The sequence below is a fragment of the Sapajus apella genome, unplaced genomic scaffold (assembly GCF_009761245.1).
Source record: "Sapajus apella isolate SASKATOON/1434 unplaced genomic scaffold, GSC_monkey_1.0 scaffold68, whole genome shotgun sequence".
In the NCBI taxonomy this organism is placed as follows: domain Eukaryota; kingdom Metazoa; phylum Chordata; class Mammalia; order Primates; family Cebidae; genus Sapajus; species Sapajus apella.
Genome location: NW_022437008.1, coordinates 7,646,202 through 7,673,280, shown reverse-complemented (window position 1 = coordinate 7,673,280; position 27,079 = coordinate 7,646,202). Strand labels below are relative to the sequence as shown.

At 46.7% G+C, this 27,079-nt stretch overlaps 1 protein-coding gene across 3 annotated transcripts in view; it reads right to left on the bottom strand.

Moving 5' to 3' along the window:
- Positions 1-1,464: 1,464 nt before the first annotated feature.
- SLC7A9 (solute carrier family 7 member 9) overlaps positions 1,465-27,079 on the bottom strand; it is a 40,662-nt gene continuing 15,047 nt past the window's right edge. For all 3 annotated transcript variants that reach the window (XM_032249145.1, XM_032249146.1, XM_032249144.1), the window contains 10 exons: positions 26,744-26,986; positions 25,133-25,258; positions 24,792-24,891; positions 23,105-23,149; positions 22,348-22,471; positions 20,890-20,993; positions 11,283-11,379; positions 9,419-9,568; positions 4,677-4,851; positions 1,465-1,625 (listed from right to left, as the gene is read on the bottom strand). In XM_032249145.1, the coding sequence (XP_032105036.1) occupies positions 1,561-1,625; positions 4,677-4,851; positions 9,419-9,568; positions 11,283-11,379; positions 20,890-20,993; positions 22,348-22,471; positions 23,105-23,149; positions 24,792-24,891; positions 25,133-25,258; positions 26,744-26,986 (1,229 nt within the window). In that variant the 3' untranslated portion in view covers positions 1,465-1,560. The remainder of the gene's footprint in view (positions 1,626-4,676; positions 4,852-9,418; positions 9,569-11,282; positions 11,380-20,889; positions 20,994-22,347; positions 22,472-23,104; positions 23,150-24,791; positions 24,892-25,132; positions 25,259-26,743; positions 26,987-27,079) is intronic.

Genomic DNA, 27,079 nt, shown 5'->3' with positions numbered 1-27,079 from the left:
GGGCCCAAGAAGTAAGATGATTTTCCTTTTTCGTAAATTGGGCAGGCTCTTGGGAAGTAGAAAATTCTGGTGTCTTTGCTGGCAAAGGTTTTGACTGTGGAGCACTTCTGACGCCCATATCAGTATCCGCTTCTCTGCCTATGGCTACTGCCCCTCTCGGTGGAGGTCTGTGGGCGGCCATCCTGTGGCTCCCTGTGCATGCCTGCTGCCTGCTGTTCACACCCGGGTGCGCTGAGTCTCTTCTGTACAGCATAGCAAATGGTAATAGCTAGTAATGGAGCTGCACGAACATGTGTTTCCCGTGCAGGGAGGAAAATCCGTTTCTTTCTTCAGACATTCAAATGTTCTAATATCTGAATCTCTAAAAACATTTTGTGGGACACAGGATGCTGACTATATGAACAATTAGTAAATAATTGGTTTTCTGCACTGCTTTGAATATGTCTGATTTCAAGTTTTGGGCAAATATCTAAAATGCAAGGTGAAAGTGCCTTTGTCTCTAGCTTCTAAAATCACTGATACTTAGCTGTGGTATGGATGTCTTTTGCAGTATATTAGCAATAAAATTTCAGTGTTTTCACAGAAATGTTGCTTTTTAAATTTTTTAAACAATATTTTCCCTGAATGCTAAAATAAAATAAAACTTTATTAACCACACTTTCTGGTTGGACTAAAATGCCCGTAAAGGCTGCTGGGGAGCCAGTGATGCTGACCGGCGACGCAGGGGACCCTTGTGATGAGCACGCCAGCTGTGGAGGGTTCTGGATAGAAGCTCAGCTCCTGACATTCGTCCTGGCAGATACGTGCTATGCACATCACAGGGTCAGTATGGGATGCCAGTACTTTTGGGTTGGGGGAAGAGTGGGTGATAAACATTTGTACTTCAATATTTTTATGTATTTATTTACTTTTTGAGTTGGGGTCTCACTCTGTCATGCAGGCTGGAGTGCAGTGGCATGATAATGGCACACCACACCCTAGATTTCCCAGGCTCAGGTGATCCTTTCACCTCAGCCTCTTGAGTAGCTGCAACTACAGGCGTGCACCACCATGCCTGGCTAATTTCTTTGCGGTTTTCTGTAGAGACGTGATTTTGCCATGTTGCCTAGGCTGTCTTGAACTCCTGGACTCAAGCAATCCATCTGCCTTGGCCTCCCAAAGTGCTGAGATTACAGGCGTGAGCCACTGCACCTGGCCAGTAATTTACTATTTTTAAAATCTGTATCAAAGCAAAAATGTCCATTTTATTGACATTGAGTTTAAAGAACACCCTTCCTTTAAGTGTGATGTGCTCTTTGTTAAACAGTTGCCACTGTAATGGAGGCTTTTATGCGGCCCTTCCCTAAGCTTCTGCCTTCTGTTAGGTGACATCTCACCTGACAACAACCTTAGCAAACGCTTGCCACTGCTCCCCTCTGGAACCCCCACCCAGAGAACTAAGAATATCTAAAAGTAACCATATTATAAACATCTGAGTATATTTTATTCATAAGAAATAACCACAATTTTTCCTTAAGAAAATAAATTCAGCTTTGACTTAGCTACAAGAGATGGAGCTTGTTACTCAGGCTCTTCCTCTGGTGGGACCACTTCCATTAGCATCTGAAGATGCATGGTAATCGGCTCTGAAATAAGAGTCAAAAATGAGTGCAATTAGAAGACTGAAATTCAAAAGCTTCACTGGGGTTGTGGATGAGGGTGACACTGTGCTCAGTCTTTGGTGATGTGTCACCTAGACCCTGCGCTTAGGGGATGGCCGGTGTTTAGAGCTAACCAGAACCATCCTTCGTTGCCACACTGGTGCTTTGGAGGTAAGTTACTTCCTCTTAAAGAATTAGGAATTTTATTGCCACCAAACAACTTACACTCTAGGAAAAATTTAAATGACTCAATTATGTATATACATTTACTACCACAGACCAAGAGTTGGCTATTTAGTCTGAAGTCACTACGACTGCATTTTGTTTAAAATACAGATTGCTTGGTTAAATATTCTAGAGCTAAGAAATAAGACATATTCTGTACCATTAGGCTGCAAGTTATCCTAGGTAGATTCTGTCAGTATAATCAAATCCAAGTTCAGCAGCATGGGGGAGATGACTGTTTTCTTTATAAGAATAGATTTTCTTTCTATAGAAGTGTGCCTGCAGCCTCTCCCCTTCTCAGCTGAGGGTTTGGATCAGAGTAAGGAGGTAGGGGGTAGGCCTAGTGCAGCGGCTCACCCCTGTAATCCCAGCACTTTCTGAGGCTGAAGCAGGAGGATCGTCTGAGCTCAGGAGTTCGAGACCAGCCTGGGCAACATAGCGAGACCCTATCTCATACATACATACATACATAAATGTATTTTTAAAAAGAGGTGGGGTTTGTAGGGAGCTATTTCAGGAAAGGAAAATTCCCGGTGGAATAACATAACCATATCTTGCTTTTGTTTCCACTTTGTTAATCAAGGTGAAATCAGTTCTCTCCCTTGGTTACAGCACCACTGTCAGGTAAGCAATGGTCCCGGGGTTCACAGAGGAGGTCACGTAGGTGGGGAGAGGATCTGGCACGCGCCCAGCCTGAAGAAAGGCACTAGAACGTCCCTGTGAGTGGGGTCCAGAGGCCCTGGCAGCTTTCCTGCCTTCTGGTTGGGTTTCACGCTTTCCTGGCTTGTGTAGTCTCCCAAAATTGCAGGAATAGAAATAAAAACCTCCTAGGAGTGTCTGGAGTGGTGACTGCTTATACTTTCCTGTTCCGACAAGCTGAACAGGAGAAAGAGGCAGGCTTTTTTTTTTTTTTTTTTTGAGATGCAGTCCCGCACTGCTGCCCAGGCTGGAGTGCAGTGGCTCAATCTTGGCTCACTGCAACCTCCGCCTCCTGGGTTTAAGCAATTCTCCTGCCTCAGCCTCCCAACTAGCTGGGATTATAGGTGCCCACCACCACGCCCAGCTAATTTTTTGTATTTTTAGTAGAGACAGGGTTTCACCATGTTGGCCAGGCTTTTGATCACATTCACTTAATAAATCTTAAAGTGGCTATTTCCGGCTGCCACAGCCAGAATTAAATTGTGCACAGCCCAATTCCTGTCCTCAAGGAGCTCCTGGGAGAGGAAGAGGGAGAGGAACAGGAATACCAGGAAACGGATCACCTCACAGCCCTGTGAGGATGCCCAGGAAGTCTTTTCTGCAGTTCAATCTGCACTGTATAGGATAAAAACTGTGAATATAGTACAGACTTTTTTTTAAAGGTGTAATTCAGTTTCTCTTGATGTACTTTGACACAAGTGCTTTCTTTCCAGAAGCAAAAGTGGCTACTGTAGCCAAACTTTTAAACAATTGTCCTAAAACTGATGAGGGTCAGGACAGCTAAACAATGAGCCCCGTGCCTTTGGCATTATTAGAAGGCTTGGACCCCGGCCCAGTTCCGCAGGGCAAGTCATGACTTTTTGGGCGTCTTTGTGATGCTGCCAGGCCTCTCAGATGACGCCTGCATATCAGGCAAAGGAGAATGGTGTTTCAGAATGAGGCGCATGATAGTGGGAATACACCTAACACTACTGAACCTTGCACTAAAAAGTGGCTAAGATAGCAACATTTATGTTGTGTGTCTTTTGCAATTAAAAAGAAAATGGGACCAGGTGTGGTGGCTCATGTCTGTAATCCCTGCACTTTGGGAGGCTCAGGCGTGTGCATCAACCCGAGGTCAGGAGTTCGAGACCAGCTTGGCCAACGTGATGAAACCCTGACTCTACTAAAAATACAACAACAACAAAAAAATTAGTTGAGTGTGGTGGCAGGCGCCTATAATCACAGCTACTTAGGAGGTTGAGGCAGGAGAATCACTTGAACCTGGCAGGCAGAGGTTGCAGTAAGCTGAGACTGTGCCACTGGACTCCAGCCTAGGCAACAAGAGCAAACTTCCATCTCAAAACGAAAAAAAACAAAATGGGCCGGGCGAAGTGGTTCACATAATCCCAGCACTTTGGGAGGCCGAAGCGGGCAGATCACTTGAAGTCAGGAGTTCGAGACTAGCCTGGCCAACATGGCAAAACATCATCTCTACTAATAATACAAAAATTAGCCCAGCATGGGGGCAGGCACCTGTAATCCCAGCTAGGTGGGAGGCTGAGGCAGGAGAATCCCTTGAACCCGGGAGGCAGAGGTTGCAGTGAGCTGAAACTATGCTACTGCATTCCAGCCCGGGCAAGAGTGAGACTGTGTCTCAAAAAAAAAAAAAAAAAAAAAAAAAAAAAAAACAGGTGCAGTGGCTCAGGCCGGTGGTAGTCCCAGCACTTTGGAAAGCCAAGGTGGGAGGATCATTTGAGCCCAGGAGTTGGAGACCAGTCTGGGCGACCTAGCAAGACCTCATCTCTACAAAAAAATTTAAAAAAATAGCCAGGTATGGTAGTGCATGCCTGTGGTCCCAGCTACTTGGGAGGCCCAGGTGAGGGGATGGCCTGAGCTTGGGAGTTCAAGGCTGTAGTGAGCTATGACCATGCCACTGGCACTTGAGCCTGGGCGACAGGACAAGACTGTGTCCTGTACCCCTCCCCCCAAGAAAAACCAGAAAATGCTGCTTTCCCTCCCTACTTATTACAGGTGAGACACTGTGACAGAGGTCTTGGAGTCAGGACAGGTGAGGACGCCATGCCTGCCTGCACCTCACAGAAGCTGAGCAGCCCTTCTGTTGGTACTTACTTGAGATTTTCTGAGCCCATCCAAACTTGAAGTAGACAAACAGGAAGTAAAATATAAGGCCGCTCAATATAAACAGCAGACAGTAGAGGTACTCCCACTCGGGCTTGCTGATGATCGGAGCCAGAACCAAAAACACAGAGATGAGCGTCACCAAGACGGGGATGACTATGGGCACCTGGAGGCAAAAAACAGGTCACGCTGTGGCCATGGGCACTCATTGTCTTTTGAAATTTCTCACTTAAAAAACTGATACAAGGAGAGTATGATGAACTCCATGCACCCCTCCTATAATTTCAATAATTTTAATGTAATTTTGCCAAGTTTATTTCATCTACTCCACCTTTTAAAAATTTTCTTTAAAAGAAATTTTGGGGCTGGACGTAGTGGCTCACACTTGTAATCTCAGCACTTTGGGAGGCCAGGGCAGGCAGATCACTCGAAGTCAGGACTTCGAGACCAGCCTGGCCAACATGGTGAAGCTATCTCTACCAAAAACACAAAAATTAGCCAGGTGTGGTGGTGCTCACCTGCAATCCCAGCCACTCGGGAGGCTGAGGCAGGAGAATCGCTTGAACCTGGGATGCAGAGATTGCAGTGAGCTGAAATCACACCACTGTACTCCAGCCTGGTTGACAGAGTGAGACTCTGTCTTCAAAAAAGTTTAAAATCGCCTTTTTTTTTTTTTTTAATTTTTTTCTACCACCTTTCTTTTCCCTAAAATATAAGGAAAATATCAGACATCTTGTGATTCTACCTGTACAATATCCAGTATGCATCTCTACCCGATGAGGACTTTGTTCTTATCATGCTTACCACCCCCTCTCCGTTTTTCTCTTGATGCCAGTTTGTGGAGAGACTGGATGATTCCCCTGTGCAGTGTTCAGTGGGAGCTTTTTCCCTAGTTGCCTCCTCCTGGTGCCATTTAACTTGCTCCTCCATCTCCGGTATTTCCTACAAACTGTTAGATTTAGGGGCAAAAATGCTTCGCCATCGGAGCAGTGCCCCCTTCCGTGACACACCACGAGGCATGTGATGTTTAACTGTCCCACCTTTGAACTGCTGCGGTTGACAGCAGGCTCAGGGCAGGAGGAGCCGTTTAACCCCATCGTTATACATTTCTCCATCAGTTTTTCATGGTTTCAGGGTGAAACTGAAGATCAACTGTTGAGGCACGGTGACTCACACCTGTAATCCCAGCACTTTGGGAGGCTGAGGTGGGTGGATCACCTGAGGTCAGGAGTTCGAGACCAGCCTGGCCAACATGGTGAAACCCCATCTCTATTAAAAATACAAAAAAAATAGCTGGATGTGGTGGCACATGCCTGTAATCCCAGCTACTCGGGAGGCTGAGGCGGGAGAATCGATTGACTCTGGAAGGCAGAGGTTGCAGTGAGCCGAGATTGCGCCATTGCACTCCAGCCTGGGCCACAAGAGCGAAACTCCATCTCAAAAAAGATAAACTGCTTAATGGTTTTAGTATCCACTGATGATCACTGCCTTACTTCATTATTTGATCAGGGGTTGCAAAATGGTGATTTTTCTAATTTGCCATTCCTTCCTTAATTATCTGAAATGCTATATGAAACACTTCAACTTTCTGGTTATTCTGAATTGCAGTTTGTACGGGAAAGGCAGCATAAATGTTCTATTCTCTGCATTTTCAGAATGACAAGTTGAGCCCCTGAGACCTCCAAGGGCAACTCAAAACCGTGGGTTTTTCTGTACGTGGTGAGTTTCAGGCCATGGTAGTCACTGTTCACATTGTTCAGAAGGTCCTGTGCCGGGCAGCAGAGCCCTTCACACTGTCCTGGGCCCTGCGGGTGAAACACCAGTTTTCTTCAAAAGCCTCTTTGTTTTCTGGGTGACAGAAGTGCCAGACCTGGGTTCTCATCCACCTCTCCAGAAAGCTTTGTTTCCTTTTAGCAGGAAGTGGCATTTAAAGACCATAATCTGGAGGCCGCGCGCAGTGGCTCACACCTGTAATCCCAGCACTTTGGGAGGCCGATGAAGGAGGATCACTTGAGCCCAGGAGTTTCCGACCAGACTGGGCAACATGGTGAGATCCCATCTCCACACACACCCAAAAATGCAAAAATTAGCTGGATATGGTGGTGTAGTCACCTGTAGTCCTAGCTACTCCGGTACCTGAGGCAGAGGGATTATTTGAGTCCAAAGGGTCAAGGCTTTCAGTGAGACGAGACCAAGCCACTGTACTTCAGCATGGGCAACAGAGCAAAACCCTGTCTCCAAAACAAACACCTATAATATCAATTCTGGTAATTCTTTTCCCTGTGTGGTTATATGACCTACTTGTTATAGAGTAAGCTTTACCTCCATTTGTTTTCCATTTTTGAGATTCACCTTTTCCTTTTTAATTTTGTTTTCTAATTTTTAACTTGATTTTGCTTTATTCTCCCATTATTTCTTTTTGAATGAATACATATGTGAAGAAACACACACACATTCGTCTTTCCCTACTCTTAAAGATAGCAAACAACAATTTTGCACCCTTTCTCCTTGAATATATTCCAGCTAGTATGTCACAGTAATATATGAAGTTGTTTTTACTGCTGTGTATCACTGTTTTAGACGTGCCACAGTTTATTCAACCAGTCCTGTATAAGTTGACATTTGGGTTGTGTTGGATGTCTTGCTGTTACAATTAATGCTGCCATCAATGACCTTGTGTGTATTTCATATTTCTGACAGTTTCATTTCGGGATAGATTTCCTCAAAACAGGATGGCTCATGCCTGCTAGATGTTGCCAAATCTCCCTCTATGGTGGCTATGCCATGCGTATGCCACTAACTGCGTGTGAGCAACCACCCTTTCATGGAGTCAGACTTGTGGATTTCTGCCCATCTGATAGCCAGAAGCAGAGTTCAGTTTGCTGGATTTGTTTTGTTTTCATCTTTAAGTGTCATTGCATTTTCCTTTCCCCCTGCCCTGCTCCCACCCTGAGATGGAGTCTCGCTCTGTCCCCCAGGCTGGAGTGCAGTGGCACGATCTCAGCTCACTGCAACCTCCACCTCCTGGGCTCAAACAATTCTCCTGCCTCAGTCTCCCGAGTACCTGGGATTATAGGCATGTGCCACCATGCCCAGCTAACTTTTGTATTTTTAGTAGAGACAGGATTTCACCATGTTGGCCAGGCTAGTCTCAAACTCCTGACCTCAAGTAGTCGGCCTGCCTTAAGTTTTTTTTTTTGTTTATTAGTTCCTTCTAAGTGCTGGGATTACAGGCGTAAGCCACTGGGCCCAGCTGGAATTCATGTACTTTTATGTCCTATTTCTATTAATATTTCTTCTTGGAACCAAAAGTTTAACTTTTTCTGTCTGATATTTTTTTTGGTTTCCTTCCTTTGACCCTGTTTTCTAGCATGTTTCTTTGTTCTTATGTTCTTTCTTTTATTTTTTTGAGACAGAGTCCCTCTCTTGCCCAGGCTGGAGTGCAGTGGCACGAGCTCAGCTCAGTGCAGCCTTGACCTCCTGGGCTGAAGCAGTTCTTCCACCTCAGCCTCCCACAGAGCCGGGACTACAGGCATGCACCACCATGCCCAGGTACTTTTTGTAGAGACGAGGTCTTGCTGTTGCCCAGTCTGGTCTTGAACTCCTGGGGCTGATCTTCCTCCCTTGGCCTTCCAAAGTGCTGGGACTACAGGTATGACTCACCACACTCAGCCTGTTTTCCTTCTTTTCCTTCCTGCACACTCTTTATTTCTGAAATGATTTTTTCCCCTAACATGATGCTCTGAAGTGTCAGCGGGACATGTCCTCTCTGTGCAGCCCCTTCCCAGGCGAGAGATTTGTATCCGCAGGCTCCAGCTCCTTGACCCTGACGTTCTTGCCAAATGCTGTGTCCCTTTCTCTCCAGCAGTTGTTTCTCTTGCTGTTGTCTTTAGTGGCCCCTCTGTCCTTCTGGAAAGGAGTTTTTGTGGGGAGTTTCTGGGGTCCTCAAGGGCTTAAGCCACTGCAGCCCTGCTCCACCACCTCCCCTGGGGGTCCTCCGATCTTCCCACTGAGAACCTCCCTCCTAGGGACACGTGGGGCTGTAGCTAGTGGGAGTACGCTTAGAGTCCAGTTGGTGGTGAGACCTCATTTCCTCAATTTGCGTTGATGATGTCATTTCCTCAATTTGCATTGATGATGTTGGCTGAAGGGTTTCTCCTTTGCTATCCTACAGGCTCTATCTGTTTCTAGGAGGGATTTTGTGCAGATTACAACTCTATGCTACCATAATGATTTTGCCTGTGATGACTTGACCGTGATGGGTCTGCCCAGCTCCAGGCAGGCTGCGCCATGACTCAGCCGATGCCAGAGACTTGTCCATAGTCAAGACACAGGCCAGCAAGGACCACTGGACATATCTCTGAAAACAAAGTCCTAAAGCTAAAGATGGTAACCTTATTCTTGTCCTAGTTTCTTAAGCCCTTAGCTTACCTAACTTTTTCTTAATGTCTGTCATCATAAGAAGTAAATAGCACAGTTGAGAGAGAAGTGGACCTCTTTGGTTACAGAAACAGGCCACAGGTATTCTTGATCACTTAAAAAAATGAATAATAAGGTAGCTAATTGGATCATAAACTATACTATGAAGAGTAAACTCCATTCTAAAATATTTTAAAAGAATCAAGTCAGATTGGAACTAGAAGGCATGCCCCTAGCATTTGAAAGAGTTACCTCTATCTCATTCATTACAAAAAACCCAAAGCCACTTGTGACTTCTGGGAATTCAAGCTTACCTTGATAGGCCTTTCCAGGTCTTTCTTTGTAAATCTCATCACAATGAGTCCTAGAAACGTCAAGCCATAAAAGAGCCACGAAGCAAAGCTGAAATAATTGACTAACGAGTTTATGTCACCAGGGATGATATAAATAGTTGCTATGATACCCTGATAGAAAGAAGAAAGAAATTGTTGGTCATTAGTACACAAAACACTGTTCTCATGTCATAGAAGACCGAAGCAGCAGTTTTTCTTGTGATTTTAGCATGAGAGGAACTTCCTAGGCATCCCTTGACAGTTGGGGTCAAACTGACTTTGGCTATGATAGCTCTTTTCTATGAAGCCTGCAGACAATACCCGCCATCATGCCCGGCTAATTTTCGTATTTTTAGTAGAGATGGGGTTTCGCCATGTTGACCAGGCTGGTCTCGAACTCCAGACCTCAGGTGATCCACCTGCCTTGGCCTCCCAAAGTGCTGGGGTTACAGGCGTGAGCCACCATGCCCAGCCAGTAATTGCGGGTTTTTTTGTTTTGTTTTGAGACAGAGTTTCCCTCTGTCACCAGGCTGGAGTGCAGTGGCGCGATCTTGGCTCACTGCAACCTCCGCCTCCCGGGATCAAGCAATTCTCCTGCCTCAGCCTCCCGAGTAGCTGGGACTACAGGCACGTACCACCATGCCCAGCTAGGTTTTGTATTTTTAGTAGAGGTGGGGTTTCACCATGTTGGCCAGGATGGTCTCAATCTCTTGACCTCGTGATCTGCCCGCCTCAGCCTCCCAAAGTACTGGGATTACAGGCGTGAGCCACTGCACCCGATCCATAATTCCATTTTGTAATGACAAAAACCACAATTACTTTTGCACTAACCTAATATGTATTAATATTATATCAGCTTCATACTTGCAAATTTTCCTCACAGGGCGTTTTCAGTGTGGGCCACGGCCCTGGACTGGAAGCTCAGGTCTACTCGTGGTCTATGTTAGTTGCGTGGCCCTGGACTGGCATTTCCCGGCTGTGTCCTCCTGCCTTCAGAGTGACAGAGCGCAGCGGTTCTCCTCTGGGGGAGGGGTGTAGACCACCCCTGAGGCTGGGAATGTGGACGGTTGCTCGGTGCCCAGACAATTGCACCAAACACGGACCATGCACCACAGAGCAGTTCCCATCAGAGGATGTCAAAGGGGTGGCCAGACACAGTGGCTCACACCTGTAATCTCAGCACTTCAGAAGGCTGAGGCGGGTGGATCACTTGAGGTCAGGAGTTCGAGACCAGCCTGGCCAACATGATAAAATCCCGTCTCCACTAAAAATACAAAAACCAACCAAGCACGGTGGCCTGTGCCTTTAATCCCAGCTGTTTGGGAGGCCAAGGCAGGAGAATCGCTTGAACCCAGGAGGCAGAGGTTGCAGTGAGCTGAGATCATATCATTGTACTCCAGCCCGGGTGACACAGCAAGACTCAGTCTCAATAAAAAACGAGATGTCAAAGGGCATTTATTGTACAAGGATCCAGTGACTTCTCAATCATTAGACCATAATGAGAGGCGGCTGTCAGTAACCTCCTGGTAAAATGTCTTACCCTCCTTCCCTGTAAGCTAGTGGGCTTTTATATAGAGTTCGTTACCAGGGTCGAGGCACAGACAAATGCACACAGAGGCATTGAGGGCACAAACCATGCCTTCCGTGGATAAATTCAGACAAAGGAGCAGTTATTGGGTACATTGTTTGACTCGTCTTGGGATTCTTTCCATATCTGTTTGATGGCAAGGGATAAGCCCATCTGGGTCATTTGGAGGCCACCGGGCTTAGCAGGGCGGGGCTACTCCACCCCGTGGATGGAGGGCCCCCGCCTTGAAGATGGGCTGTTAGCGGGATTTGTACTCACATAAAAGATGATGGCAGGGGCTGGAGTGAGGCGCTTGACGCTGATGTAAGAAAGCACTTTGAGCATGTGGCCCTCCCGGCCCGCCACGTAAATGAGTCTGGAAAATAATGACATGGGAGTCTGCTGACTGGAGTGCAGGCCATCAGTCCAGTGCCACCGAGGACGTGTGCTCCAGAGTCCGCTAAGGAGCCCTCGGGAGGCTCAGGAAGGTTGCTGAGCGCGCACCTGGGCTTCTCATGGGCGTCTGTCCGCGGGAGAGGAGTGGGTTTTGGCAGAGTGAGTGAGGAGGTTAAATGCACTCAAAGAATAGGTGCAGTGGCTCACAGTTGTAATCCCAGCACCTTGGGAGGCCAAGGCGGGAGGATCACTTGAGCCCAGGAGTTAGAGGGCAGCCTAGGCAACACAGTGAGATCCCATCTCTGCAATAACTAAATATTTTCTTTAATTTACCATTTCTTTGTGTTGGGAATATTCAATGTCCTCCTCTAGCTATCTGAAGCTATATATTAATATGAATGTGAGCTATAGCCACCCTGCAGCGTGTAAAACACTAGAACCTGTACCTCCTGTCTAGCAGTAATTTTGTATCCTCTAGCAAGTCTCTCCCTGTCTCTCCTTCCCTCTAGCCTTTTAAGCCTCTGGTATCCCCTGGCTACCCAGAATTTCTTGAAAAAGTTACCATAATTAAAAATGTGAGCCAGGCACAGTGGCTCATGCCTGTAATCCCAGCACTTTGGGAGGCCGAGGCAGGTGGATCACTTGAGGTCAGGAGTTTGAGACCAGCCTGGCCAACATGGTGAAACCCTGTCTCTACTAAAAATACAAAAAATTAGCTCGGCATGGTGGTGCACACCTGTAGTCCCAGCTAGTCGGGAGGCGGAGGCAGGAGAATCATTGGAACCTGGGAGGTGGAGGGTGCATTGAGCTGATATCACATCATTGCACTCCAGACTCCAACCTGGGTGACAGAATGAGACTCTGTCTCAAAAAAAAAAAAAAAAAAAAAAAAAAAAAAAAAAAAAAAAAAAAATTTCTACTGAAAAAGGGAACCATTCATCAAGAAGATATAAAAAACAAGAGCCACAGCCGGGCATGGTGGCTCACACCTGTAATCCCAGCACTTTGGGAGGCCAAGGCGGGTGGACTGCTTGAGGTCAGGAGTTCAAGACCAGCCTGACCAACATGGTGAAACCCCGTCTCTACTAAAAATAAAAAAATTAGCCAAGCATGGTGGTGGGTGCCTGTAATCCCTGCTACTCCAGAGGCTAAGGGAGGAAAATTGCTTGAACCGGGGAGGCAGAGGTTGCAGTGAGCCGAGATTGTACCACTGCACTCCAGCCTGGGCAACAGAACAAGACTCCATCTCAAAACAACAACAAAAACAGGAGTCCTTGAAACATAGAAAACAAAAATTGGCAAATCATCCAATCTGAGTGCAAGATTTCAACATTACAGGTTACAATCTTGATCATATAAAAATCTACATGTAATTACGGAGTACACATTATCTTCAAGACCATGGGAAACATAAAAATATCAGTGAGCTACGATGGGCATTTTCAAACTTCTAAAGAATTGATGCCGGGCGCAGGGGCTCATGCCTGTAATCCCAGGACTTCAGGAGGCCAAGGCGAGTGGATCACTTGAGGTCAGGAGTTCAAGACCAGCCTGACCAACACAGTGAAACCCTGTCTCTACTAAAAATACAAAAATTAGTCGGGTGTGGTGGCGGGCACCTGTAATCCCAGCTACTTGGGAGGCTGAGGCAGGAGAATCACTTTCACCTGGAAGTGTAAGTTGCAGTGAGCCGAGATTGCGCCACTGTACTCTAGCCTAATTGACAGAGCAAGACTCTGTCTCAGAAAGATAAATAAGATAAAATATAATAAATTGATATCAGGCCAGCCACTGTAGCTCATGCCTGTAATCCCAACACTGTGGGAGGTTGAAGTGAGAGGGCTGCTTGAGGCCAGGAGTTTGAGACCAGCTTGGGTAACACAGTACGACCTCACATCTACAAAACAACTTAATATTAGCCATGCATGGTGGCACAGGCCCTGTAGTCCCAGCTACTTGAGAGGCAGTGGGAGGATCACTTATGCATAGGAGTGTGAGGCTGCAGTGAGCCATGATTGTGTCACTGCTGGAGTGCACTGGTGTGATCTCAGCTTGCTACAAACTCTGCCTCCCAGGTTCAAGTGATTCTCCTGCCTCAGCCTCCTGAGTAGCTAGGATTACAGGCATCTGCCACCATGCCCCACTAATTTTTGTATTTTTAGTAGAGATAGGGTTTCACCATGTTGGCCTTGAACTCCTGACCTCAAGTGATCTGCCCGCCTCGGCCTCCCAAAGTGCTGGGATTACAGGTGTGAGCCACTGCACCCAGCCTTGGGTATATATTTGAATGAACTGAAATCCGTATGTCAAATATCTGCACTCCCATGTACCTCTGGGTATATATTTGAATGAATTGAAATCTACATGTCAGAGGATCTCCGCCAAGATGACTGAATAGGAACCGCTCCAGTCCACAGTTTCCAGCGAGAGCGATGCAGAAGGCAAGTGATCTCTGCATTTCAAACTGATCTCTGAAGGGAGCAACGGATCTCCCAGAACAGCACTCAAGCTCCAATAAGGGATAGACTGCCTCCTCAAGTGGCTCCCTGACCCCGTGTATCCTGACTGGGAGACACCTCAGACAGGAGAACTCTGGCTGACATCTGGCGGGTACCCTTCTGGGATGAAGCTACCAGAGGAAGGAAGAGGCAGCAATCTTTGCTGTTCTACAGCCCCCCGTGGGTGATTCCCAGACAAGCAGGGTCTAGAGTAGACCTCCAGCAAACTCCAGCAGACTTGCAGCAGAGGGACCTAACTGTTAGAAGGAAAACTAACAAACAGAAATAGTTTGAACATCAACAGAAAGGACATCCACTTAGAGACCACATCCAAAAGTCACGAACTTCAAAGACCAGAGGTAGATAAATTTATGAAGATGGGAAGAAACCAGCGCAAAAAGGCTGAAATCTCCAAAAACCAGAATGCCTCTTCTCCTCCAAGGGATCACAACTCATCAGCAAGGGAACAAAACTGGATGGAGAATGAGTTTGACAAACTGACAGATGCAGGCTTCAAAAGGTGGCTGATAACAAATTTCTTCAAGCTAAAGGAGCATGTTCTAACCCAATGCAAGGAAGCTAAGAACCTTGATAAAAGGTTAGATGAAATGCTAACTAGAATAACCAGTGTAGAGAAGAACATAAACGACTTGAGGAGCTGAAAAACACAGCACAAGAACTTCATGAAGCATATACAAGTTTCAATAGCCAAATCAATCAAGGGGAAGAAAGAATATCAGAGATTGAAGATCAACTCAATGAAATAAACCAAGAAGGCAAGATTAGAGAAAACAGAGTGAAAAGAAATAAACAAAGCTTCCAAGAAATATGGGATTATGTGAAAAGACCTAATCTATGTTTGATCGGTGTACCTAAAAGTGACAGGGAGAATGAATCCAAGGTGGAAAACACTCTTCAGGATATAATCCAGGAGAACTTCCCCAACCTAGCAAGGCAGGCCAACATTCAAATTCAGGAAATACAGAGAACACCACAAAGATATTCCTCGAGAAGAACAACCCCAAGGCACATAATCGTCAGATTCACCAGGGTTGAAATGAAGGAAAAAAAATGCTAAGGGCAGCCAGCAAGAAAGGTCGGGTTACCCACAAAGGGAAGCCCATCAGACTCACAGTGGATCTCTTGGCAGAAACCCTAGAAGCCAGAAGAGAGTGGGGACCAATATTCAACATCCTTAAATAAAAGAACTTTCAACCCAGAATTTCACATCCAACCAAACTAAGCTTCATAACTGAAGGAGAAATAAAATCCTTTACGGAGAAGCAACTGCTGAGAGATTTCACCACCACCAGGCCTGCCTTATAAGAGCTCCTGAAGGAAGCACTAAACATCGAAAGGAACAACCAGTACCAGCCACTCCAAAAACATACCAAATGGTAAAGACCATTGGCACTATGAAGAAACTGCATCAACTATCAGGCAAAACAACCAGCTAGCATCAAAATGGCAGGATCCAATTCACACATAACAATATTAACCTTAAATGTAAATGGGCTAAATCTCCCAACCAAAAGACACAGACTGGCAAATTGGATAGAGTCAAGACCCATCGGTGTGCTATGTTTAGGAGACATATCTCGTGCAAAGACACACATAGGTTCAAAATAAAGGTGTTGAAGAAGATTTACCTAGCAAATGGAGAGCAAAAAAAAGCAGGGGTTGTAATCCTAGTCTCTGATAAAACAGACTTTAAACCAACAAAGATCAAAAGAGACAAAGAAGGGCATTACATAATGGTAAAGGGATCAGTGCAACAAGAGGAGCTTCAAAACATATATGCACCCGATACAGGAGCACCCAGATTCATAAAACAACTCCTAATGACCTACAAAGAGAGACTCCCACACAATAATAATGGGATACTTTAACACCCCACTGTCAATATTAGATCAACAAGACAGAAAATTAATAAGGATATCCAGGACGTGAATTCAGATCTGGACCAAGTGAACATAATAGACATCTACAGAACTCTGCACCCTAAATCCACAGAATATACATTCTTCTCAGCACCACATTGCAGTTATTCTAAAATTGACCACATAACTGGAAGTAAATTGCTCCTCAGCAAATGCAAAAGAACAAAAATCATAACAAATAGTCTCTCAGACCACAGTGTAATCACATTAGAACTCAGGAAGAAACTCACTCAAAACTGCACAACTACATGGAAACTGAACAACCTGCTCCTGAATGACTACTGGATAAATAATGAAATGAAGGCAGAAATAAAGATGTTCTTTGAAACCAGGAGAACAAAGACACAATGTACCAGAATCTCTGGGACACATTTAAAGCATTTTCCAGAGGAAATTTATAGCACTAAATGCCCACAGAAGAAAGGAGGAAAGATCTAAAATCAACACACTAATGTCATGATTAAAAGAACTAGAGACGCAAGATCAAACAAATTCAGAGCTAGCAAGAAGTAACTAAGATCAGAGCAGAACTGAAGGAGATAGAGACACAGAAAACCCTTCAAAAAAAAATCAATAAATTCAGGAGCTGTTTTTTTTTTAAAAAAGATCAACTAAATACATAGACCACTAGCCAGACTAATAAAGAAGAAAAGAGAGAAGAACTGAATAGATGGAATAAAAAATGGTAAAGGGGGTATCTCCACCAATCCCACAGAAATACAAACTACCATCAGATTACTACAAACACCTGCATGCAAATAAATCAGTAAATCTAGAAGAAACGGATGAATTCCTGGACAATTACATCCTCCCAAGCCTAAACCAGGAAGAAGTTGAATACCTAAATAGACCAATAACAAGGGCTGAAGTTGAGACAGCAATTAATAGCCTTCCAACCAAAATAAGCCCTGGACCAGGCGGGTTCACAGCTGAATTCTACCAGAGGTACAAAGAGGAGCTGGTACCATTTCTTCTGAAACTATTCCAAACAATACAAAAAGAGGGAATCCCCTCTAACTCATTTTATGAGACCAAGATTATCCTGGGGCAGAGACACAACTGAAAAAGAAAACTGCAGGCCAATATCCATGATGAACATTGATGCGAAAATCCTCAATAAAGTACTGGCAAGCTGAATCCAACAGCACAGCTAAAAGCTTATATAACATGATCAAGTTGGCTTCATCCCTGGATGCAAGGCTGGTTCCACATATGCAAATCTATAAATGTAATCCGTCACAAACAGAACCAAAGACAAAATCCGCATGATTATCTCAATAGATGCAGAGAAGGCCTTCAACAAAATCCAACAGCCCTTTATGCTAAAAACTCACAATAAACTAGGTATCAGTGGAACATATCTCAAAATAATAAGAGCTATTTATGACAAACACACAGCCATTATCATACTAAATGGGCAAAAATGCAAACATTCCCTTTGAAATCTGGCACTAGACAAGGATGCCCTCTCTCACCACTCCTATTCAACATAGTATTGGAAGTTCTGGCCAGAGCAATCAGGCAAGAAAAAGAAATAAAGTGTAATCAATTAGGAAAAGAGGAAGTCAAACTGTCTCTATTTGCAGACGATATGATTGTGTATTTAGAAGACCACGTTGTCTCAGCCCCAAATCTCCTTACGCTGATAAGCAACTTCAGCAAAATCTCAAGCTACAAAATCAATGTGCAAAAATCACAAGCATTCCTATACACCAATAACAGACAGAGAGCCAAATCATAAATGAACTCCCATTCACAATTGCTACAAAGAGAATAAAATACCTAGGAATACAACTAACAAGGGATGTGAAGGACCTCCTCAAGGAGAACTACAAACCACTGCTCAACGAAATAAGAGAGGACACAAACAGATGGAAAACCTTCCATCCTCATGGTTAGGAAGAATCAATATCATGAAAATGGCTATACTGACCAAAGTAATTTATAGATTCAATGCTATCTCCATCAAGCTACCACTGACTTTCTTCACAGAATTGGAAAAAACTACCTTAAACTTTATAGGGAACCAAAAAGGAGCCTGCAGAGCCAAGACAATCCTAAGCAAAACAACAAAAACTGCTGGAGGCATCAAGCTACCTGACTTCAAAATATACTGCAAGGCTACAGTAATCAAAACAGCATGAGACTGGTACCAAAACAGACATACAGACCAATGAACCAGAACAGAGGCCTCAGAGACGCCACACATCTACAACCATCTGATCTTTGACAAACCTAACACAAACAAGCAATGGAGAAAGGATTCCCTACTTAATAAATGGTGTTGGGAAAACTGGCTAGCCATGTGCAGAAAGCTGAAACTGGATCCCTTCCTTACACCTTATGCAAAAATTAACTCCGGATGGATTTTAAAACATAAGACCTAACACCATAAAAACCCCAGAAGAAAATCTAGGCAATACCAGTCAGGACATAGGCAAAGGCAAGGACTACATGACTAGAACACCAAAAGCAATGGCAACAAAAGCCAAAATAAACCAATGGGATCTAATTAAACTCCAGAGCTTCTGCACAGCAAAAGAAACAATCATTAGAGTGAACCAGCAACCAACAGAATGGGAAAAATGTTTGCAATGTACCCATCTGACAAAGGGCTAATATCCAGAGTCTACAAAGAATTTAAACAAATTTACAAGAAAAAAACAACTCCATCAAAAAGTGGGCAAAGGATATGAACAGACACTCCTCAAAAGAAGACATTTATGCTGGGCTCACGCCTGTAATCCTAGCACTTTGGGAGGCCGAGGTGGGTGGATCACCTGAGGTCAGGAGTTCAAGACCAGCCTGACCATCATGGTGAAACCTCATCTTAAAAAAAAAAAAAAAAAAGAAGAAGAAGAAGCCATTTATGTAGCCAACAAACATATGAAAAAAAGCTCATCCTCATGGTCATTAGAGAAATGCAAATCAAAACCACATTGAGATACTATCTCACGCCAGTTAGAATGGCAATCATTAAAAAATCAGGAGACAACAGATGCTGGAGAGGATGTGGAGAAATAGGAACACTTTTCCACTGTTGGTGGGAGTGTAAATTAGTTCAACCATTGTGGATGACAGTGTGGCGATTCCTCAAGTGTCTAGAAATCAAAATTCCATTTGACTCAGCAAACCCACTACTGGGTATGTATCCAAAGGATTACAAATCATTCTAGTATAAAGACACATGCAGATGTATGTTCATTGCAGCACTGGTCACAATAGCAAAGACTTGGAACCAACCCAAATGCCCATCAATGATAGACTGGATAAAGAAAACATGGCACATATACACCGTGGAATACTATGCAGCCATAAAAAAGGATGAGTTCATGTCCTTTGCAGGGACATGGATGAAGCTGGAAACCATCATTCTCAGCAAACTGACACAAGAACAGAAAACCAAACACCGCATGTTCTCACTCTTAAGTGGGTGTAGAACAATGAGAACATATAGACACAGAGAAGGAACATCACACACCAGGGCCGGTTGGGGAGTGGGGTATTAGGGGAGGGATAGTGGGGCTTGGGGGAGAGGGGAGGGATAACATTGGGAGAAATACCTAATGTAGATGACAGGGTGATGGATGCAGCAAACCACCAGGGCACGTGTGTACCTATGTAACACACCTGCACATTCTGCACATGTGCCCCAGAACTTAAAGTATACTTTAAAGAAATCCGCATGTCAGATGTCTGCACTCCCATGTTCATTCCGTTATTCACCATAGCCGAGACACAGACACAACCTCAGTGTCTGTCAACAGATGAATGAATAAAAATGTTACATATACAATGGAATACGATTCGGCCTCTAAACAGAATGGAATTCTGTCATTTTTTGACAACAGGGATGACTCGAGAGAACATTGTGCCAAGTGAAATAAGCCAGACAAAGACAGACAAATATCCCATGGTATTCCCTTAAATGTTGTGGAGCTGTAATTAGGGAAAACGAGTCAGGCTGGCGGGACCAAGGGAAAGCAAAAAGAAATGAAGCAGATAAGCTACACGCCTGCCTTTCTTCCTGGTCCAGGACACAGTCTTCCCGCACCCAGTGATTGCCAGACCCTCCCTCAGCTAATAGAAAAATGCCGGTTAGCTCACTGCAACCTTCACATTATCAGTACTTCACGTACCCCTCTCCGCACACAGCACAAGCACCAGCCTATAAAATCCCAGCAAGCCTTTGTCTCTTTGCAGTCGGCTCCTCTCTCACTGACCTGCCCGCCCATTGCACCCTTACGATGTATTTTGCTTTCTCTAATAAATCTGCCTTTTTTTCTTTTCTTTTTTTGAGATGGAGTTTTGCTCTTGTTGCCCAGGCTGGAGTGCACTGGCACGATCTTGGATCACTGCAACCTCTGCCTCCCGGGTTCCAGCGATTCTCCTGTCTCAGCTTCCCAGGTAGCTGGGATTACAGGCATGTGCCACCACTCCTGGCTAATTTTGTATTTTTAGTAGCGACAAGCTTTCTCTGTGTCTGTCAGGCTGGCGTCGAACCCCCGACCTCAGGTGATTCGCCCGCCTCTGCCTCCCAAAGTGCTGGGATTACAGGCATGAGCCACTGCACCTGGCCAATCTGCCTTTCTTGACCAACAACTGTATTGGTAAATTCTTATCTCTATGCCGCGAGCCCAGATACTTGTAATCACCTGCGACATACGCGAAATCTAAAATTTCAAACATAGCAATAGAGAGTAGAACATTGGTTACCAGAGGCTGAAGGAAGCGGGGCCTGAGATGGCAAAAGGGGAAATGTTGGTCAGCGGCTACAGTTTCTGTTTGAAGGGAGGAATAAGCTCTGGTGATCCATTGCACAGCAAGGTGACTATCGTTAACAATGGTGTACATTTCAAAATGGCTAGTGGATTTCCAATGTACTCACCACAAAGAAATGATAAGTATGTGAGGCGATGCATATGTTAATTAGCTTGATTTGCTCATTCACCTGGCAGAGCCCTGAAGATTTTAGCGGTGTGTATTCCTTGGGTGTGACATTGGCTTGGCTGCCCCTGCCCACCCTGGGAGTGACAGCCGAGAGTCCCCTACCTGCTCGATGTTAAGCAGGTCCCATTAGCAGCACCGATGGTTGAAAATGCCACAAAAAGTGGAACGACCCAAGAAGCTGGATAGAGAACACGGTCACCAAATGTCTGGTGAGAGAAACGACATGAGTCCTGACGGTCTTTCTTGGCCTCCAAGAGCCACCGGCCCCCAAAAGCTATTCTGGCCTCCCAGGGGACCCAGGGACCCACCTCAGCTCGGGGCATAGCCTCTGACTCCTCCACTGCAGAGGAGAGGGGAGAACGCCACTCGCCTGTCTCCAGATCTTGTGACGGCAAGAGAAATCTCTTATCCACTACTCCCTGGGATAAATCTTTATTTTATTTTATGTATTTATTTTGAGATGGACTTTTGTTCTTGTTTCCCAGGCTGGAGGGCAATGGTGAGGTCTCTGCTCACTGCAACCCCTGCCTCCCAGGTTCAAGCGATTCTCCTGCCTCAGCCTGCCGAGTAGCTTGGATTACAGGCACCCGCCACCATGCCTGGCTAATTTTTCTATTTTCAATAGAGGCGGGTTTCATCATGTTAGCCAGGCTGGACTCGAACTCCTGACCTTGTGATCCGCTTGCCTTGGCCTCCCAAAGTGCTGGGATTACAGGTGTGAGCCACTATGCCCAGCCAAATCTTTATTTTTTAATTTGATGGTTTTTTTGAGACAGGATTGCACTCTGCTGCCCAGGTTGGAGTACAGTGCTGTGATCATGTCTCAAGGCAGTCAGCCTCCTGGGCTCAGGCGATCCTCCCACCTCAGTGTTCCAAGTAGCTGGGACCACGGGCACTTGCCACCACACCTAGCTGCATAATTCTTGGTCATGTCAATATCCTGATACCTTCACCCCGCACTTCCCTGAACCTGCACGCCAACCGAAATGGCTGAATTCTCCCTCCTACCTGAGCAGCCCCAGTCTCGTGGTCAGTGACCTCAGCAGTTATCCACACTGTCTCCAGCACCTTCCAAATCCCCAGCACTTGGTTGTCTGTTGGCAACTGCAGGAGGTCTCCAGCTGCACTGACCCTAGGGCCTTTCACCTCTCAGCTTCTATGATTCATTAGTATTTAGGGTGGTACAAAAGTAATTGCCGTTTTGCCGTTGAAAGGAATGGCAAAAATGGCAATTACTTTTCCACCAACCTAATATAATGACCTGCCCTGACTCCCTGGCACTTTCTGCCTCTGCTTCATGCTTATCTGTCAAACTGTAACCCTGGCTAGCCCAACCCTGCCTCCAGCTCCATGCTGTGTGCACCCAGGCAGCTGGTCCCATCTCTGTTGATGCCTGACCTCGTGCGGGGCTCGGGGGCTGCCCTGACTTGTCTGGTCTCCCAGGCTCTTCCATGACTATTGTCCTCCTTCGCTGGGAGGGACCCCAGCTCCAGTGCTGACACCTGCCTTACCCCTTCCCATAAGCCACGGCCCCTCCAGCAGCGACACCGAGGCACTCACCACAGCCACGGCCGGGGACTGCAGGAGCTCGGTGGTGGTCATCACGGTGAAGTAGGACACGTTCATGAGGATGTAGCATGCCATCACCAGGGGGATCCCGATGACAATGGCCAAGGGCAGGTTTCTGGGAAGTGCAATGACACAGAGACCCATGGTCAGACCGGAGCCTCCCGTGGGAGACAGACACCCTCCCTGAGGCCCTCCTAGGGAGAAGATTCGCAGGCAGCAGCACCCCAGCAGCAACATGAGACATTTTCAAATGAGAATCCTGCCTCTGACTCCAGAGCAGTTCACATGGAACTGTTTATAAAGCAAAAAAAGCCAGAGATAAAGGAAGACCAAACTCTTCCTCCCCCTAGCAGCCACTGCTCTGCCCCAAACCAAACCAAACCAAACCAAACTAAGCGTGCATAGTGAGCACATGAGAAACCAATCGATGGCTGGGCGCAGTGGCTCACACCTGAGGGTCCGAGACGAGAAATCTCCTGAGGCCAGGAGTTTAGGACCAGCCTGGCCAGCATGGCAAAAATCCCATCTCTACTAAAAAAAATAAAATATAAAAATTAGTGAGCTCAGATTGCACCACTGCACTCCAGCCTAGGCAACAGAGCAAGACTCCATCTCAAAAAAAAAAAAGAAAAAAGAAATCATTCACTGTTGGGAAGGGTATCATGGAATAACCAGGGAAACAGCTCCAGCCTTCACCAAGGGAAATCAGCCTGCCCGGCCCCGTCCCCTGCGCTGACTCAACTGTTACCTGTAAGGGTTTTGCAGTTCTTCTGTGATGTAATTCAGTTGATTCCTGGAAGAAAGAAACAAGCATGACACAGCTTGACTTTATTTTTCTATTATGAACCCACAATAATAAATGTTGGCCTCATTTAAGATTCTCTGTCAGAGAGAAAACGCTCCTGCAGGAATTCCAGGTGAATTTCTTTAGAGGTTAATGGCCCTGGTAGTGGGGGGGCCTGGGGCCCTACCCAGAGCAACACATCTGTCAGCTGGTGGTCTTTGCCCTCCTTGGGAATCACACAGATTTGGAAGAATAATCAGGAGTAGTGAGTCCCCAAGGTGCCTTGAAAAAATGGAATATTCTCTGAGAAGAGAATGAAACGTAGAAATGCTTTGCAGGAGAGAAGGACCAGTGTCACAGACTGTCATGCTTCTCCCTTAAAGGACAAAAACGGGCCAGCACTTTGGGAGGCCAAGGCGGGCAGATCACTTGAAGTTGGGAGTTCGAGACCAGCCGGGCCAACATGGTGATACCTCATCTCTACAAAAAATACAAAAATTAGCAGTGCAAGGTGGCAGGTGTCTGTACTCCCAGTTACTCAGGAGGCTGAGTCAGGAGAATTACTTGAACCTGGGGGGATGGAGGTTGCAGTGGGCCAAGATCGTGCCACTGTGTTCCAGCCTGGGTGACAGTGAGACTCCATCTCTAAAAAGGATAAAAACAATCTCACCCACTAAACCCAATAAATGTACAAAATTTGTATGGTATTTTGTTTGTAGGACAGCCCCCCAAACCATAAGTTCCGAGAGGCTCCCAAACCTAATGATTTTCAGGGTTAAACAGAAGTGCTATTGAGTATTCTTTGTTTAATCAAGAGCCTGGGGCTGGGAGTGGTGGCTGATGCCTGTAATCCCAGCACTTTGGGTGGCCGAGGAGAGAGGATTGCTTGAGTGCACGAGTTTGAGACCAGCTCAAAAATAAAAAAATCATCAGGGTGTGGTAGCTCCTATCTGTGGTCCCAGCTACTCAGGAGGCCAAGGTGGGAAGCTGGCTTCAGCCCAGGAGTTCAAGGCTGCAGTGAGCTGTGATCATGCCATTTCACCGCAGCCTGGGTGACCAAGTGAGAGCCTGTCTCTAAAACAAAAACAAAAAAACAGCTGGGCATGGTGGCTCACACCTGTAATCCCAGCACTTTGGGATGCTGAGGCAGGTGGATCATGAGGTCAGGAGTTCGAGGCCAGCTGGGCCAATATGGTGAAACCCTGTCTCTACTAATAATACAAAAATTAGCTGGGCATGTTGGCAGGCGCCTGTAATCCCAGCTACTTGGGAGGCTGAAGCAGAGGTGGAGGATGCAGTGAGCCAAGACTGTGCCACTGCACTCCAGCCTGCGGAACAGAGTGAGACTCGGTCTCAAAACAAAACACAACAGAAAACCCAAGCTTGGGCCCTGGCTGCCTCTAATTCAGCTGAGCTTGTGTTGGCCCGGTGAGGGTTCTACACAGAGCACTCTGGCTGACTGAGAAGGTGTCTCCGGGAATAAAGGCTAGAGATTGTCGCATGCTTCACAAAAAAGGAAATGTGAGGGTGAATGTCAGAGTCACACCAAACGCCAGAAAAGGGAACTCATTGCTTTCCATGATGGCTGGAGTTAAAGTCGCCTGGAGAATCCCACCCACCCCCAGACTCGGGACATCCCAGGACGCCTCACCATCCATCGTAGGCCCAGAGTCCATTGTAAAACGCCAGACTGATGGCTCCCACAGACAGCTGGGTGCCCTCGAAAGAATTCTCAAAATTCTTTGTGTTTCCTGTAATGAAGCCAGACAGTGAACGGCAGGTATCAGCCAGCCAGATCTTGAGTGCACCTCCACGTGAAGATGGGCATGATGACCACCGCAGCTTATTAAACACTCTGAAACTAAGGATCCCTCCCACTGAGTTCCTGCCACGATTCGTTGGAGATGGGTTTGTGGGGCAAGGCTGGTCCTGCTCCCAGTGGAAGGGGTTCTGGGTGTGTGCCTGTGCAGGGCCCGCCCTCCCGTGGGTCACCTTGGGCCAGGAGCACGAGCCCCGTGATGATGATGATGGCCACGATCACCAGCTTGGCCGTGGTGAAGATGTTCTGGACATAGCTTCCCAGCCGCACGCTCAGTGAGTTCACCGTCGCGATGAATACTGGAAGGGTGGAGGCAGTTTCTGCATTTATGGTTTTCAACAAAGCCCTGGAGAGAGTCTCCTTTATACTTTGTAACTTTTTTTACTTTTTTTTTTTTTTTTTTAGATAGAGTCTCACTCTGTCACCCGGGCTGGAGAGCAGTGGCACGATCTCAGTGATCGCTGCCTCCCAGGTTCAAGTGATTCTCCTGCCTCAGCCACCTGAGTAGCTATTATGACAGGTGCACGCCACCATGACCAGCTGATTTTTGTATTTTTAGTAGAGCTTGTCTGGAGCTTCCAGCAGGGAGGCGTAGCTACTCGTATACCCTTGACCAAAAGCCAGCCCTCCTCTGTCGGGGATGCTTGTCCTCTTCGACTGGGCATGCGGCTTCAGGAGGGACACACGTGGAGTGGTGAGGGAGGAAGGGGACACTGGCCTAGCCAGCCAGATCAGCCGAATCAACCCTGGCAATCAATGGGGTGACAGGTGTCCCTGCCATATCGCCCTCACATCCAACTTTTGTAATTTTATGTTTATTTATTTAGAGATGGACTCTCACTGTCATCCAGGCTGGAGTGCAACGGCACGGTCTCTGCTCACTGCAACCTCTACCTCCTAGGTATCAACCAGTTCTCCTGCCTCAGTCTCCTGAGTAGCTGGGAATACAGGCACGTGCCACCCCACCTGGCTAATTTTTGTATTTTTAGTAGAAACCGGGTTTTGCCATGTCGGCCAGGCTGGTCTTGAACTCCTGACCTTAAGTAATGTGCCCACCTTGGCCTCCCGAAGTGTTGGGATTACATGCGTGGGCCACCGTGCCCAACCTCGTTTATATTTTGAGACAGGGTCCAAGGCTCAAGCGATCCCCTGCCACAGCCTCCCCAGTAGCTGGAACACCGGCGCATGCCACCACACCCAGCTAATGTTTCTATTTTTTTGTAGAGGCAAGGGTTTCACTAGGTTGACCAGGCTGGTCTCAAACTCTTGGCCTCAAGCAGTCCTCCCACCTCAGCCTCCCAAAGTGGTGAGATTCCAAGTATCAGGCACTGCCTGCGGCCCACCTCTGCTCCCCTGCCAGCCACCACATCTATCTCCCAAATCCCAAGAGGGAAGATCCCACTATGGGAGCTTAAGGACCTTTAAAATGCACCTGGAGATGACCTTTGCAATCCAGCCGGGCTGCCTCAGCCGGCAAAAAATTATCAGGGCATGGTAGGCAGCCTCCCCAGTAGCTAGGATTACAGGCACCTGCCACCATGCCGGAAAAGGAGCCGGGCCCCGAGCCAAGGCTCTGCCCTTCAGGACAGCTTGCAGCCTCCCTCTCTGTAGCCCCCACGGGCATGGGGGTCCCCAGTGTGCAGCACCCACAGGTATAGCAAAGGCTGATGCCAGGCCATGCCTGGCCTCGCACCAAAGACTCCAGCTCACTAGTGGGGAGCTGAGGGCAGAGTCCCCGGACAACCAGGTCTTTTCTGACCCCCATCCTGGGCTCGGGTACTCACAGATGGCGGCGGCAGCCAGGCATTTCACAACAATTTCAGGAGGCTTGCAGCCTGGGTAGAAGGGTGAGCACACGTACTCGGAGAAGCTGAGGCAGATAATGGCGAAGGACGAGGGCTTCATCACGAAAAGGCTGGCCCAGGAGAAGAGGTAGGCGGGGATGGGCCCGTAGGCCTCCATCAGGTAGGGGTACTCACCCCCAGACTTGGTGATCATCGTGCCAAGCTCTGCATAGCACAGGGCACCTGGAACGCAGAGAGGAAGGGCCCACAGGCCGCTCGTGAGGCACTGCCCCTACCCCAGGGGCTGTGTTCCCCCGGGGGACTGCGTTCATATGG